The 17,095-nt window shown below is 37.5% G+C and overlaps 1 protein-coding gene across 1 annotated transcript in view; it reads left to right on the top strand.

Annotated features, from left to right (window-relative positions):
- LOC140242231 (protein MMS22-like) overlaps positions 1–17,095 on the top strand; it is a 46,375-nt gene that overhangs the window by 3,017 nt on the left and 26,263 nt on the right. Inside the window, exons 2-19 of the mRNA XM_072321975.1 lie at positions 80–217; positions 590–695; positions 1,902–2,027; positions 2,506–2,564; positions 3,700–3,778; positions 4,539–4,740; positions 6,097–6,187; positions 6,771–6,868; positions 8,034–8,147; positions 8,889–8,964; positions 9,523–9,626; positions 10,129–10,188; positions 10,869–10,991; positions 13,649–13,701; positions 14,398–14,457; positions 15,477–15,581; positions 16,275–16,386; positions 16,962–17,040. Coding sequence (XP_072178076.1) covers positions 80–217; positions 590–695; positions 1,902–2,027; positions 2,506–2,564; positions 3,700–3,778; positions 4,539–4,740; positions 6,097–6,187; positions 6,771–6,868; positions 8,034–8,147; positions 8,889–8,964; positions 9,523–9,626; positions 10,129–10,188; positions 10,869–10,991; positions 13,649–13,701; positions 14,398–14,457; positions 15,477–15,581; positions 16,275–16,386; positions 16,962–17,040 — 1,785 coding nt within the window. The remainder of the gene's footprint in view (positions 1–79; positions 218–589; positions 696–1,901; positions 2,028–2,505; positions 2,565–3,699; positions 3,779–4,538; positions 4,741–6,096; positions 6,188–6,770; positions 6,869–8,033; positions 8,148–8,888; positions 8,965–9,522; positions 9,627–10,128; positions 10,189–10,868; positions 10,992–13,648; positions 13,702–14,397; positions 14,458–15,476; positions 15,582–16,274; positions 16,387–16,961; positions 17,041–17,095) is intronic.

The raw sequence follows: 17,095 nt of genomic DNA, 5'->3' as shown, positions 1-17,095 counted from the left end.
GGGTACGTTTCCCCAATTTTTTTTTAATAGTTTATAAGTAACATCTTATGACTGGACTAATCACTTTTTCCATCTACAGCCATAGAGATGGAAGACGGGAGTCTACCATTCTCTGTCACTCTGTCCGATGACATTACCCCTCCCCTCTCACCGGTAATGTCTGCTGAGGATGACGTAGATCATGATGCCAAGCGGATACGTCTGAATCAGGATTTAGGTGAGAGTTGGCATTACTGTCCATGAAAATGGTCTTGATACATTTTAAAACTAGTCCGGATGTACAGGTAAATGGCATCATGTCAATATGTTGAGTTTAGAAGTGGATATAATCTCAAGGCAACAAAGTTATTGATGTGCTAAATATCTCCTTACAATACAAATCTTAAATATTTTCTTTGTGAATTGAGAACGTCCCCCAAAATTCAGTGGTTGAGTTATGGCAAATAGACATCATAGTTTATAAAACAATCAATTTTCAGTGATTTTTGCTACAGCCACCCCCCCCCCATTGCGATATAACCTTCCTTTTTGTTTTATCTATTACAGTAATAGTATTTTGCCTCCTTCCCCATCCCTTCTTATTTTTTAGATCTCCCATGGGATCCCCCTAGATTCGATTGCTCAAAATACAGGGGCAATCCATCGCTATGGCGACCAACCAGCAACGGATTCTTTGGAACAAGAACCTTCAGCAGGTATACTACTGTGCAGTTTCAATTCAGAGACAAGAATTATGTAGTGATTAGTACATCATGCACATAAATTTCTGCATCTTGATTCTTTAAGACAGTGAGAAAATGCAGATGGCACAAAGAGGACCATTTGAGAAAGGGCTTAAACTTTCAACCTATCCAAGTAGTTTTAATAGTATACATGTGCAACTAACAAGGCAGACTTGCAACAGGTTGTTACCTCCGCCAAGGAGGTTATGTTTTCATTATCGTTAGTTTGTTGGTTAGTTAGTTTGTTTGTCCGTGTGCAAAATGACTCAAAAAGTTGTGCACGGATTTGGATGAAACTTGCAGGAAAGGTTGAAAATGACACAAGTAACAGATGATTAGATTTTGGTAGTGATCCGAGAATATTTGGGGGATTTATGAAGGAATTTTGATATTTTGGCAGGTAGGGTCAATGAACTTGGGAGGTCAAGCTGTGCATTTTTGAGGTTTTCATACGCGCACTAAAGTGCGTGCTCCACTTTCTGCTAGGGCGAGGCGTGCCGCGCAGCTGAGGGTTTATGACGTAACAAAGGCTTCTAAATCGGGAAATCGGGCAATTTTTCAGCATGTATATGGGTGGAAATCACTGATCTCTGTGGAAGAGCCCAAAGAGCTTTTCCCCAGTGGTGGAGAGGAGAAAAATCTCTTTGGGAAGAGCAAGATCGTTGGTGGAAAGTAGCTGCTTGGCGGAGGTCTGCACTCATAGAGTGCTTTTCTAGTTTATTGATTGTTATAAGAGCAATTTTTTATTGCATACTTTACATGATGTACATGCATTATACTTTCTGCCTTCTATCATGTCCAGTCATTAACAACTGAGAATTAATGATTAATCGAAACAGAAGACATCATTGTAAATATGCTAAAACAATGTTCGATTGACATGCTTAGATTTTTTTATATATTGCTGGAAATGACATGTCTACTTTGCTGGAATAACTAACTATGTGAGTCGTATCAGAAAATTAATCTGCATAAAAGGCCCCACAAAAACTTCAGCAACCTTCCTGCTACTAATATACTTACACTAGAAACAAGATGGGTACGAGATAAAGAGGAGTTCTTGATGACCAAAAGTTACATTGTATTCCAGGAACATTAACTTGAAATGTAATGACTCCAAACAAGGATTAAAAAGCACATTTTGATTATTGTCTTGTTTATTCTTTGTCCTGATATTAGGTTACTTGAGGGCAATGACCTTTGCCCTGGTCAACAGGAGAGTTGTGTGACCCAACTGTTTGGCTTCACCTTCATCACGTCCACCGCTCTGATTGACCAAAGGCAGCACCTGTTCAGTGTCCTTAGGTAAGGACAGCTGAGTTATCCATGGTAGCTGGGTTTGAAACTTGTATTCCGTGCACAAGTAAATATCCATTACCGGTATTCATTTTGCACTCAACTTGCCAAATGTGCAAAATAAAAACCTTACAAAATATAAGGCGTATACAGTATATATTACTGTTTTATATTTTGATTTTGATTCCGCAGAAATAAAATCATGTTATCTGGCTTAGCGCATAAATTACTGGCACAAAAATTTCCACTTTTACACTATTTTACATTAAAGGCATCCTTTCCCCCTGGATAGCATAACTTTTGTCTTGGTTTGATTTTTTTTTCTAATTTACCCTCTTTCTTTTGAACAAAGGTTGACTGTTAAGCAAGCAAATCATAGCATGGATTGTACATTGTCATCATTTTATCGAATGGCTCTATTTCATCTGAGCAAGAGGTATCAAAGTTGTCGTGATTTGAATTCTGATATTTTCCATCTTTCTCAAAGGCAAGCCATTGGTAAGATTGAGTCACTTCTTGGAAAGGAGAGTCGCTGGTCAATAACAGGTGAGATTTGTGTATTTTGTTGACTATTTATACACAGAATACTTCTTCACTGTACGCGTATTGTTCCTGGGGTGACAAGACCTTATATGTCAATTGGCATATCGTCGCTGGGGCGACAAGACCTCGCATCTACAAAATGTCAAATGTTCAGGAGAGCCAAAAAACATGGCGGCCAAAGCACTATAACAAATGGAATAGCCTTTCCTTTGACATGCCGTGGTGGCTTCATTTTTGGAGTTAGACAGTTGGGATTTGGACAGGATATCACTGAACCCATTATTTGACTATTAATCCAAAAAAGTCATTTTCACCAAAATTGCAGATACAAGGTCTTGTCATCCCAGCGACGATATGATATGTATACTACTAAACCTCAAAACTTAATTTTGAATTTCAAAAATACTGATTTGAGTTTTAAAACTGAAGAATTATTAATGCAATCCCAAACTGTGTTTCTACCTTATTTTTCTTCAACATTGATGATATTTTGCAGAAATGTTGAAAAATTAAAGTTGTTTGTTTTTGTCTCGCTCTACTGAAAATTTGGGAATTTTGGATATGAGGTCTTATTGAATCTAGGGACATTATGCACTTGGTTACTGTATTGCAATATATATGATATTGCGCAAAGCGATGAATTAAAGTGTCATTGTAGCTGGAGTGAAGTGTGCATCAAGTGAGCTTTCATTGCTTGTTTGTTTTGTCAAGGAGTCTTTTAGGCATAAAATTTGCAAGTTTGAAGGTGTAATCTGATTCACTTATTTCTGATTTTCACCCTTTGCATACCTGGGACTTTAGACAGTGCGTACATTGCCATGGGGTTTTCTGTGCTCTCCAAGCACACAAAGTGTTAAGTTTGGGAATGAATGACTGCCATCGCAACTAAAGAAGATTGGATTATACATTGATTCATGAATTAAGCATCATTCATATTTGTCTTTTAATTGGGAAAACTGCTGAACAGCAACATTCTCACAATGAAATTGTCAAATTACCACATGACATTATCCCGTGTAAGGAATTTCTCTTTTGATGTGTTTGCTTCCTAAAGAACAACAAAGAAGCTTTCTATGTCTGCAGGTTGTTTTTTGTCTTTCTGATAAATATCTGTTTTTTTACTTTCATCCGCAAACAGATGGACTGGTCCAAGAATCTGTGAAACTGAGGGAGGAGATTCTGTTCTTCTTCACATATGTACATTCTTTCCTCCAGAGGTAGGGACACAAATAGTTACTTTAGACTTACCAAGGGGTAGATCTCTGACCCAGTGCATTAAATAATAGTATTGTATTTCTCCTAACCAACATCCTGTAAAACCAGAAACATTCACAGCATGAAACATGCAAATTGCCACTGGTATGCAATGCATTGTTTAGACAAAAACACAAAATTTGCAAAAGTTTCATGCATGCAAAAATTTCTGGTTCAGTATACATGTGTAATTTGTGGCAATTGCCCACAAGAAATGTACAGTGCAGCATAAACCTTGTCTTTTTCTTAGTTGGCTATTGCTATTTGCTGGGATATTTGCAGCTGAATCTGGATAATCTTGTTTATGATATTTGTTGAAATCACTTCTACCAAAGTGACAGTATATTGAGTTTCATTTCGAGACCAAATATCACCATTTGCTCTTGCAGACTTTTGCCCCAAGTGGGAAATTCAATGTTGCTCTTTCAGCAAGCAACTGCAAAGAAAATTGGAGAAGACCCTGTGTTCTGAAATGTAAATCAAGGGAAATCAATGTCATATTAATAAGCACAGAGCATTCATTCAGTTGCTTCAGTGAGTGGACTAGGAAAAAAAATATATCAGTTGTCAAAAGACTGGGTTTGCACACTTGGTTGTGGAATGACAATGATAATTCGAGACAAAGAGAACTGATTGTTTATTCAGGCACTTTCTTCTTTGAATCACAAGATCATCATGCTGTTTTCAGTGGTCAACCATATGTTGATATCTTTCTTTCTCCAGATTCTTAAACTTCCAGTCTGCCGCATCAGCGCTGGCCACTGTTCAGAATACCAGCCAGACGCCATCGATCTATGTGCAACAGGTTGTTGGTTTCCCTGCCCAGCTAGTGGCAGAGATGACCATGTTGTCAACGTTTGTTGGGAAGTTGAGCGACCTGCCAGCTTCTCTACTTCATCAGCATGCCACCTCCCAGTCCAGACAGGTTAGGGAGTCTCTGAAAACTCACTTGCACACAATACTGTTTAAGCCACATATTTAGCGAGTCTTGTTTGTTACATGACATGATCATAAAAGGACAGTACATCGCATACCTTCTTTATGTAGTCTGTGTACTGCATACCAGTATATGTTCACATAAAAGTCCCATTCATGTTGGGATCAGAGCTACATGTATATTATGTGTTATTAAAATTTGTGAATAGCTACCAACTCGTGAAATTCATGACAATAAATACTCCTCGAAATATATGGCTTATACAGTAGACTGTTCCTGTAAGGTGTTCAAATTCTATGCATACTTTGTTCACAAGAAATCACCTTTAGAACCACAAGCCTTGCCGGAGGCTTTCCTTACCTAGCGACAACTGATGATGAGAATGACAAATGAATTCCTGCCCAACAAACTAAATTAGAGGGGCCAGGTGCATAAAATAGTTATTGGGGAGCTTTAGATTTTAGCCACACGGATGTTCAGAGGAAAAAAACATGTTCTGAGTGTGCGCAGAAGCGCGCTTCAAGTCAATCTATTTTTAGCTTGCGTCGCCCGAGTTTTTCACTAGGCGTACTGGGCTGTTTTTATGTCCGCACAGTTTGCAACGTAGAGAACTACTTCATGCACAGATCATATGGGGGCGCGATTCTATTTTTTACACGTTGCATCCCAGCGTAATCAAAAGCTACTTTTCTACACGACGGAGGGGAGAGGAGAACGTCCAGCGCACTCGTCGTCTCAAACGTCCGCGCGTCAAAATCTAAAGCTCCCTATTACTAAGCTGTGGGGAAAAGAAACATCCATGAATTCTGATGCAAAACAGAGACAGACTTTTTGCTGTGATGTATGCGTGTTTGTATTTTTCTCTTCTTTTATTCTCCTTTATTTAGATTAATATAAATTATGGGAATCCCATGACTTATCTATGTATTTTTACTTGTATTGAAACATGTTTATATTTTATGGAGGATTTACATTTTGTATCTTGAAATTGTTTGTACATTTCCATGACATAAAATTTCATATAATTTTTGCAAGGTAGGTTCACAGTACCATGTATGCATTCTTTAACCATTACCACACTTCCACATCTATCTATCAGTGCTGCCGGAAATAAATCTACGATCAAAATCAGAACACGAAGTATGCATTCTTATTAACCCATTACTAGATATCCATATCTATTAGTGCTGCCAGATAAAAATTTATGATCAAAATCACTTGAAATTGCTTGGTATGCAGTTGTTCTTTCTTGTCCCTTGTATTCAGTGCTCACATTTTAAATGTAGACAGCACTTGTACTGTATAGAAGCTTTTGAAAATGTATAGTAACTATCCATCTCCCAGGCATCACATAACCACACCCTGCTCCACTCTCACCTGGACGTCCGGTGGTACACCATCCAAGTCCTTCATCAGCTCCACGTGATCGTGGCAGGTAAGTGTCTCCAAGTAAAGATGTTGTACATAAGCCAGTCTGGAGTTACATTCTGCACGTGAGCAGATTTAGAAAAGAGACATAATGATACACAAAGTGCCTGAATGGTTTCTTTGCGTTGCAGTGAAAGAACATTTCTAAATGTTCAAGGGAGCCTGTTAACAAAAGAAAGTCAGAGTATGCAAGTGGGTGATATCTAGCTTTATATCTGTTTGTTTTGATAGTTTAAATTCAGGGTCATTTGAACCATTGCTATTAGACTGCATGTGAACTCCACAGATGTTATGTGTAATCTAGAATTCTGGGATGGTGTAATATTTGGTTGGTGCATATTGCATATTACAAAAAATATCTTTACGAACACTACTTTCAAAGACTTGCCAAAATATTGGCAAAGAAACCGTGTAACTTGTTCAAGTACGTTGGTCTTTGCTAGGTAGACTCTTAAATGTACTCGCACAGCAACCTTCCTTTCAAAGTGTTTTCTTCTTGTCAAAATGTATTCTCTCTGTGTCTTTGACATTTTTGTCTTAAAAAGTCTGATGTTGTTGTTTTTTTTTAACCCAATATTTCCACATTTTAGGATCCAATGTGGAAACTGACGTGCTAGGTTGTCTTAACAGTCAGGTCGAGGACTTGATGCAGGACCTGATCAGCATTGCAATTATGAGATACAACAAGGTGGGTATTTGAAACTGAGAGAGACATACAGGTTTAGCACTGATTGTAAATAATGAAGAGTTGTGGAAATAGCTGGATAGTTGTTGTTTTTGTTTTCCATAAGCAAACACAAGAACAGGAAATACTATTTTTATTTTTTTTATTTTTTATTTATTTATTTTTTTTTTTTTTGGGGGGGGGGGTTTGTCTGAGAATGGAATACAGACTCCAGTCCTAGTAGTGACTGTTAATGAGACTGATCTCAATCTTGGAAGTTTGACCTTTGTCTGGTTTAAAGGGATGGTACAGTATTGGTGGAGATGAGAATTGGGCTTTTAACTTTTTGCTAGATATCAAGAAAACACTTATGATATAGTAAAGAGCATACCATTTTAAGAGGAATTCAAAGTTTATTTGATGAAAATCGGGTTTGGAATGACTGAAACATCCAAAAACAAAGTAATAAAGTGTGGGTCCCACACTTTATTAGAATCACTCTTTTGGATATCTCAGCCGTTTCAAAACCAATTTTCATCAAATAAATGTTGAATTCCTCATAGAATTACATGCTCTTTCATATTTCATAAAAGGTTTCTCATTATCTCACCAAAAAACGTTAGAAACCTGAAATTGGTCTCAACCAAAACTATACGATCCCTTTAACACTACATTGATGGGTAGAAAATGTGCATTTTAAAGCTAGAAATATATCAATATACCATTATTGATAATCTGTGTCTGTCACTCTTTATCTCCATGCAGACACACAAAGACACATAGAAAAGTATGTTTATATACACGTATGTACTTACATAATGTGTGTACTCGACTGTATTCTTATACATGTATATGCCATACATTTATAGCTTTATTTTTGTAAATTTCAAAAGTCAGCTGATAGTTGTGATATAAGCAGCATGCCAACAAAAAGCCTCTTGCAACACAAGTGCATTGTACATTTTCTCCAAGGTGGTAAAGCAATGACTTAGATTCTTGAAAAGTAACAGTGCTTATTTCTAACTGCATGGCTGTGTTTCTTGATAGCAGTGTAATTAACCACTACAACAAGTCTGGACTTGCAAAATATGTGCCATTTACAGTGAAGTAGTTTTTGTCTGCTTATTCATTCACCATTCTTTCCGTTCATGTGTTTATGATATATACTTCTCTCTCTCTCTTCCCCCAGCTGAGTATGAGTGAGGTCCACCAGGCAGGTTTCTTCCCCTGTGCCTGCATGCAGGAACTCTGGCTCCTTCTTCTCCATCTCCTGGACTATAGACAGATGGAGCTGTCAGGCCTGGTATGTTTGTTTGTTTATTTGTTTATTTTGTCCCGAGGTCTTCATGTTATTCATACAGGGGAACAGAATACATAATCAAAAGAGCAATCAGTTCATACAATGTTTTGCAGGCCAGATGCCAAATGAGACGTGATTAGTTTACACAACGTTTTGGGTAGCCCAGATGACAAATGAGACAAGCCATTGTGGGATCGTCTTTCTCTCACAGGATGGAATTATGTAATCACCTTTCAGTTCTCTTTGACATTTGCTTGGCATCATTCTTACAACAGCTGCGAGACAAAAACGATTCCTGCAGGTGCCGGGACAACAGAGGCATAACAGCCAGTCAGCTGCTTATGCAAGGATTTTAATTGTTGCTATGGAAGATGCAGGTATTGTAACATGACTGTTAGTCTTGGTACTAGAAGAGGTCCTTAAATAGACCAATTTAGAATTGACAATTTTATGAGTTTTTGTGATGAAATAGCTTTGCAAACTTTAAACTACAAGTAAGAAAAGTAAGAGAAGTAATAACTATTAGCATTTTGATAGCAAATCATTTGTGTTCATGAGTTCAAGATGTTTTCTGTAACATACCTATTTAACCATTATACAAAATTTCAATTGAGATGAACAAATAAGTTCAGTTACAGGTATTGTTTGGTTTTATTTTTTATAATAACAGGGAATTTTTGGCTTTATTTTTTATTGCACAAAGCAAAACAGATTAATGCGATGGTGTGCTTTCTCCTTTTCCAGTCGTTTTGGGGGACTCTTCACCAACTTCTCTACCCTGTTCTTGAGACACAAAGGGAGAGTGATGGCAGAGGAACAGGTAAAGTTCTAATGTCCCAAACATCACATTTTTGTATTAACCTTAATGCTTAATTTGCATCTGAATTATCTGTTCTTTTGTATGGATGATAATTAAGCGTCTGCCACTCAGATCGATGCACGTACAGTAGGTATATACTGGCTATACTATCTTGCATGCATGCACAATTGTTACAACTGGGTGCATGCAGGTAAAACAAACAAACAAACAAAATGTGACTATGTGTTACACTGGTTGCAGTGAGTGATGCATTGTCGGGTGTCAACCCAGCAAAAGACTGCAGAAAGTTTGTTCTTTTGTGGAGTCAGAAGAAATTTTTAAGATGGAAAGATAGTCATATACGTTTATGAGTATTGTATCCAACATACAGCAACAGTGTGTGCCTGGTGGTACCCATATAAGTCCTGTAACATACATTGTGACCATGATGTGAAATCACATGATGAAAAATTTGCTGACGGGCTTGTGACATATTATGTTATTACCTTAGGAAGTGACGGAAAGGCAGTAAAGCCAAGCTATCCTAATGTATCGATGTGTGATTGTCTGTCCAAGCAGGCAGTGTTCCTGAAGCTGAGGATCCTGTTGGATTCTGCTTGTGGCTCCTCCAGGGAGTTTCCCCTCTCTACCAGTACGACAGGGTGGGGCAGAAAACATCTGAGGTATGATATACCTTGTCGCATTCAAGAATCAACAGTTTCCTCCAGTAGCTACAATTGTGCATGTAGCAACCTCTCACATTCGCCTTCCTTTTAGCCACAATTCACAAAAATACATGTCTTCCTTCAGTGAATGCAGATATTTTAGAAGAACACATCATTGAAGTTTGAGGAAAATCAGACATTCCAGTCAAAAGTTATTACTTTTAAAAGCTTTGATTCAAAATACATGAGATGGCTGATCACATGTCTTTGCTTCATGTTATACACCTTTGACTGTTTAATAATGTATTCTGTGTTACATGAACTGATTTATCATAGCTTGCTAGGAATTATGGTCCTTCATGTACTACAAACATTGACTCTTCTGGATTTGATTCATATAGTTGTGTTCATTTTTTTTCTTTAGAAAGACTTTTTCCTTCAAATGTTCTGGCTTACTGTGCAGTTTACTTTTACATGGCTTTACTCATGTTGGGTATATTTATGTCCATGCGTCTTTCAGCCAATCATCAAGAGTCACTGGTTTCTGGTAGAAGATCTCATGAAGAAAGTTCTGTCAAAGGTGAGATGTCACATATCTTGTATGTGCTGCGTCAACCTGATTTCTTATCAGATTTTATTTCGATTTGCTATGGAGGTTTATTGGGGTTATTGTAAGTAACAAAACTTTTCATCCACAGTGCCCTCATGGTTCCAACTTTAAAGGGATGCCATGTCATTATTTTTTGGCCAAGCGCTCTAGTTCAACATTACATGAGTTTGATGAACCTGCCATAATTGCTCAAAATTACGAAAACTTGTCAGCAACTGCAAACCTCATTTCACAGAAAGCCTCTTTACCTGAAATGATGACAGTGTAGTCTAGTATTTTGGAAAAATTATTGTAGTAAGTGACCTTGTTTCCTTTTTGAATTAAGCTTATTCACATCACAATTTCAGCTTTCGTTTTTCTAAGGATGGTTGTGTGACACATTTCTTATATAGTGCTCTATCAGCCTGATTTCTTGTCAGATTTTATTCAAATTTGCTATGGAGGTTTATGGGGGTTATTCTAGGTAACAAAAGTTTTCATTGACTAAGTGTTGTTTTGTTTCCTATGTAGAAAAATTGTAAAATTCTGCACTGATATTCAATAGTGGGATGATTTTTTCCTTCAATCATACCTTAGTTTCAGAATGGAAAAAATGCTAAAATTTAAATATCTGATTTTTTACCAAATGTGATACTCGTCCTTGGATCCAGGACCAGGACACCAGCGAGACCAAAGTCCAGTCCTACTTGCACCATCTCCTGGGGCTGTGTGATCTCTGGGAGCCACACCCAAAACTTCTGGCCAGTCTCTGGGACTACTGCTACAGGAAGCTGGTAAGTTACCAAATACAGACTATTATGTAATCACCTCTAAACAACAATAAGGAGCCATTAGCTTCCCATTTAAAACAAACATACAGCAGTCATGTTTCCAAATTTTACAGTTTTTTGTTTTTTTTTGTACTGTATTTTTAAGGTTTATTTGGCCCATAGGCTATATAGTTGTCTTGCTAAGACTGTATTGTAAAAATAATGTAAATTATTCAGCCCTTTTCTTGAAGCCAGCTGGATAATATCTTGGCCGTGTCTTATCAAAAGATGTAATCGATTATAAATTTCCTTACCACACGGGCTGCCATAGACTTACAATAGAAATCAACTATATAATCAGCTATAACTCTTATTGAAACAGGGCCCAGCTGATACGGTCTTGGCTTTCAAAATTGCAAATTAGATTCACAGTCTCCCCAGATCAAAACTTGAGAAAGTACAGTAAGGGTACCGGTTTTCGACACTTTAGCACATTTCCTTGTTTACCACCAATACTGCACCGTTTTACCTCAGAATTTCGATATGAAGTTGAGCTACAAAGGCCAATAATAATATGCCTTAAACGAATTCCCATTTGAATGCACTTGCGTTCAATTCTTAAGTGATTTCCGTCACGCCGTCGCTGGCATCAGATTTCGACACCCAGCATCATTTTTCGACACAATCACAGCATGCATCACACAGAAATCACATGGCGCGTACAGTACGCGTACACTGCATTATGGACGCAAACTAGCAATCATACCGGCGCAAGAACTTCTTGTTTCCTCTATAACGTGTCTTGATATGGGAATGTCGAAATCTGGTGCCACATTCTCAAAGCCAACTCTTTCTACAAGTTTGCTCATTTATCACGAATTCAGCCATGAAATTACTAAAGACGATTATGAAATCAAACATCAAGATTTGGCAAACAAACTGATACTAAAGCAAGATAACCGGCACAGGTGAATTTAATTTTACGGCGATGTATACAAAATGTGTCATATTGTTTTGAACCCCTAAAAATGGCTGACATTAACATTTCTGCTGACACTGTGTTGCTTTTCTCCTAGATATTCTACCGTTGGATTATGATGACAAGTGACAAACGGTGTTTATATAAGACTAGAAATGTGATTGATAACTTGGTTGATTGCTGAAGTCAGACGTTTGTATTGAGTATAAAATTTTATAAGAATTATCTGCTGGGTGTCGAAATCTGGGTCCTGTTGAAAACTGGTGCACTAACGGTATCTTATTTTTGTATGTACAGTATGTTCTGTCATACTACTTCTTATTTTACTCCTTACTTTTTGAGGATTTAGGTCATCACCAAGGTTCACAATGCACATTATTAAAGTTTGACCAGGTGTTTCTGCCAGAACACCTGATTTAAAATGAGCAAGAAGATATGTCTTAACAATATGGCTTTGCCAAAAATAGATCATGTCCAAAGGTACCATCACCTGTTTTATGTTAATTTCATATTTCAAGACCATAGAGTACCAGAGTGTTATGTTATGGCCATTCATCACCATGGAAACTGGTTGTAAACAACCTTGCCCCTATTGTTGCTAACCATGTTTGCACCTGGTTCCAATTCAATCTGTAACAAAAGACTGTGACATCATCACTTTTGTACTCTATTGTCTTGAAATCTGAAATGAACACTAATTTTGTAAACAAGTAGGAATGTCACAAACCTTTGCCTAAAAATAGATATGTTTACATGATTATGCTATCATTGATGATAGACAAATAAGGAAGATGAAAAGAGTGGCCTCATAGACAGGTGGCTGCTATAGACAGGTTTTCTACCATTTTATGTGCATTATCTACATGGACATGTATTAAAGTTGTATACATCTGTAAAAAAGTACTGACATGTTCATGCATGTGTATACGTACTATATGTTGTACACGTGTGTTTTCATGCATTCAAAGATGCCGATATTAGGAGTTGTTGTACAGTACGCATGCTGTGTAGTGTTAACCATGAATGAGTGGCACGGCTGCAAAGCAGAAAAATATACTGAATTACCACCTCATCTATGGCTCTGTATGGGTCTGTTGCCGGCTAGAGACAGGTTGAAATCTACCGGGGGAGACAAAATTAGGTGGCCGCTGGCCGCGTTAGACAGGTGGCCACTATACACAGGGTCTTCAACATGGCTTTTCTCTCAGGGGAGATTTTTCAGTGGCTGCATATGGCAGGTGGGCGCTCTAGACAGGTGACCGCTAAGGCAGGTTTGACTGTAGTTACATTCCCATGGTGCTTGCCATTGATGATATAGGACTCATAGTTAGCTAACAATGAGCTACGTGTTGTACACTAGCCCCATTGTGAATACGGATGTGCAGTAAAGCACCTTACATCGCTATCTCATGCATACCGAGTTTGTGTGAATGTGTTCATTTACCGGTAGTAATTTAGCACTCGGAGCAAATGTATAACCATTGTAACCAAATGTATTTAATGAAGATATGCATTGGATCACAAGATAATCTCTTTAGCAGATTTATGTATTATTCTCTCTGTTTGAACTATTTCATCTTGATTTTCTTATGCTATACATATTGGCTTACCAGGAGAATGCAAATCAAGTCTTGAAACATGCCATTTTGTTGGTAGAATTATGTAATTTATAAGGGATTTGATATTTTATGTTCATTTCCAGAATCAACGACTGAATGTTCCTTCTCAAGGTATCCAGGGATTAGCTAGCATTAGGTAAGGTTGTGTTAAGTAACGTCTATATCAGATACATCCACTGTGTCAAACTACAGGGAAACCCTGTTATAACAATGTCGCTGGAACTGCCGATTTTACCTTGTTATACAACCAGTACCTTGTAAACATACTAAAAAGAGGCCAGCTATATACAGCAATTGAAAATCAGGACTGCCAAATTCACCTTGTTTAAAAGCAGAACCTCATTGTTAGCGAGCTTTATACAACAAGGTTCTCCTGCAGTAATGAAGGTATATTGCCTGTGATTTTTTTTTTAATGTTGTTGCATTGAAATTACAAAAATTCCTTCTCATTGCGATAACATATCATCTCAATATGAACAGATGAATAGTGAAAGTGAAACTTTTTACTTAAATTTGGAGTTCGTTTTCATTTCAGTTCGTAGATCACCATGAAGCATATGATCGAGAAGAGAAACAGAATGCATAAGGAATGCCACAGGGATGAGATTATCTGTATCAGTTATTGCATTGAAGTTTTCCAGCTGTCCTTCACCATTATGCACTGCTTGTGAAATTTGGAATGCACTAATGCAGTGTGGCAAACGTGCTTACAAATGATAATAGAAGTAGAGCTAATATCGTGGGAATTTCCCTGAGTTTGGCTTCATGCATTGATCCAACTGCCAGAGAGGTGCTCAGCTAACTGTACATGATTTGGTTTGTCTACATGCAGCAAATCGGCTCTGAGTTGGTTCCAGGCGTGCAAGAGCCGCTGTGATGGCCAACCACCAAGGTAATTCTGACTTATGGTATGAATCTTCATTATCACCTATGTCTGATGCTGAAATCTGAAGCAGTATGATGTGTGCAGTTTGTGTATATATCTGTCTGTGCATGTGTGTGTATGAGCTTGACATGCAGTATCGGATCAGTGTCTTATCAAGTTGAAGAGACTAGAGTATCTCACCTTTGTGATATGCTGGCCAAAAGCAAAATCTCCAAAGTAGTCAGATATTTATAGTGATAGTTGCCATGTCATCAAATGTTAGTTAGTTCTTTATTGAGGAAAAAAAAAAGCTACATGTATACCAATGGGTGCAATATTTTTTTTTATAGATGCACATATCAAATCTGTCAAGGTATTTTGTTAGTATACAATGTATAAGTATGCTGAATGTGGCATTAGTGACATGATGCACATTCTTATTTGCCTACTCAATTACAAAGTTTTTCAAAATATCTATGTCAAGAACTGTATACACTGTACATTTTTTCTTCTTCTTTGATCTGTAGAGGTTGGCAACCCTAGAATAATAATAATAATAATAATTCACAACATTTATATAGTGCATTATTACATAAAATGTCTCTAAGCGCTAAGGGAAAAAGAAAACAATAGAAAGGGAAGAAGAGGAAAGAAAAGAGAGAAAGAAGAAGAAGGTAGAGTTTCAGAAATGGTATAAGACATAAGATACAGTCATAATACTACTCAGTAAACAAATACATTTTTAACATGGATTTAAATTTATCTACTGAGTCTGTTTGTTTCAAGCATTCAGGTAAACTGTTCCAGAGTTGAGGTGATGCTGACTGAAAAGCTCTAGAACCATAAGATTGTGTATTGACAAGAGGAGGTATTAAAAGTGATTTGTTGTTAGACCGCAAGTTCTGGGAGGGTAGGTATTCAGTTATCAAATAAGAACAGGTTGTTGATGTGTTGGGGAAACAAATGAGTGATGAGTTAATAATATGTGCAAATTAGTGTATTTTAGAAATACTTTGACATTTCATGAATATTTTGCACATATTTAGGGGCCAGGACACAAGTTTTCATCTCTTCCTGAGGATCCTGGCCACAAAGATGACCAAATGGAATTCAGTGGGGAATGGTCAACCTTGGAAACAGCTGCAGGGCAGGTAGGAGAAATGCACCTCACAGCTCATTTCATGTTTGTCTGTGAAAATATGATGCAGTCCTATGGAAAAGCCACTACTTTATGCGACAAATAATGTAGTCACAGACATTTATCAATCACCTTCAGATTTGTCGTCATAAGCAAGACTTGCAGGTGAATGCTTGTTTGTTACACAAAGCTATCACATGCACCTGAAACTTTGGATAATACTGTATACACCTGCAGTACACAGACCAACTCAATTAAAAGAAAAAGGAACAGAAAAAATGTGAAGATCAGATTGATTAATATATAGCTTGGGTTCACAGTGGTAATTTGAATTACAGCAATTGTCAATGGACTAAAACAAGCACTACATAGGCTTACCTTTTCTCATGGGTGCGTCAGTGCACAATCCTTTATTGGGTGTCTGTTGGCGTATGATATATGCTAAGTTCTTTTCCGCTGTTAAAATTTGCATAATTCTTGGACTAGATTAAACACTATGGGTACTTTGATGAATTCAGACCAAAGACTGTAGAAATGAATGAAGACATGATGTGCAGTAATTTTTTTATCTTTTTTAGTTGCCATGGTTACAGTCACAGTAAAGATGAAAAGGTTGTACAGGATAGGACAAAGCCTTTTTGCATTCCTTGTTGATTTTTATGATAAGTTTCTTGTATTACTGTCTTGATTTGTGATTGTGGCGTAGGCTGTACTCCAAGTTTCACAGCCGCACCATGCAGGAACTCGGTGAGATTGGTCTGCAGCGTTTCTTTGACCTCTTCTTGACCCTAGGGTTCCTGGTTGACCTTTCACCTCTGGTAAGATCTTCAAAAGTCTTAAGTCTCCCATAATTTGAATAATCATGGTAACTGATGCTCTAATGTTTAATTGTAACAAATATATGATCATTTCAATGAAAACAGCTGCTTTCTTTGTCATTTTTGTTTTGATGTTATAACCTGCAAACTTTTTGAACTTGTCATTCTGTGTGGACAAAAGTTACTTTATCTTGAATTCATTAAGTGTGCATTGAGAGTGCATGGAGTCAAGGCTTGCTTGATGGATATTGCAGGGAAGAAAGTTCCTCCTTCTATGCCAGAATCAGAGTACTGTAAAACCCGAAATGTTTGCGTGCATTTTAATTTTGCAAATTTTGCGAGAGCAAAGATTAACAAAATTAAAATTATATGTGAAGGTTCTTGTCTACACTATATACATTGAATTCTAGTTGCAGTTCGCAAAAATTTCATGGAATGAGAAAAAGGTGGTTGGCTCCAATTCATGAAAATTTCATGCCAGGAGAATATCTTGCTTTACAGGTTGGATTAGATCTCTGTCTGTTACATCGATTTATGTGTTTTATGATGTCTCCGGAACGTCTCCTTCTCTGCAGACAAGTCGAGTGCTTGACTTCTTGGACCTGATGCCAACCCAGAATCTGAACGTCAAGAGACGGCTGTTGATATGGAGAGGTAATTCCCAGACTGCCCGAGTCCTGCCAGCTATTCCTCGTTCATGGGAGTAGTC

This window comes from Diadema setosum, chromosome 19, assembly GCF_964275005.1.
Source record: "Diadema setosum chromosome 19, eeDiaSeto1, whole genome shotgun sequence".
Classification (NCBI taxonomy): Eukaryota; Metazoa; Echinodermata; class Echinoidea; order Diadematoida; family Diadematidae; genus Diadema; species Diadema setosum.
Note: the sequence above shows the minus strand (reverse complement) of the source record. Positions and strands in the feature narration are given on the sequence as shown.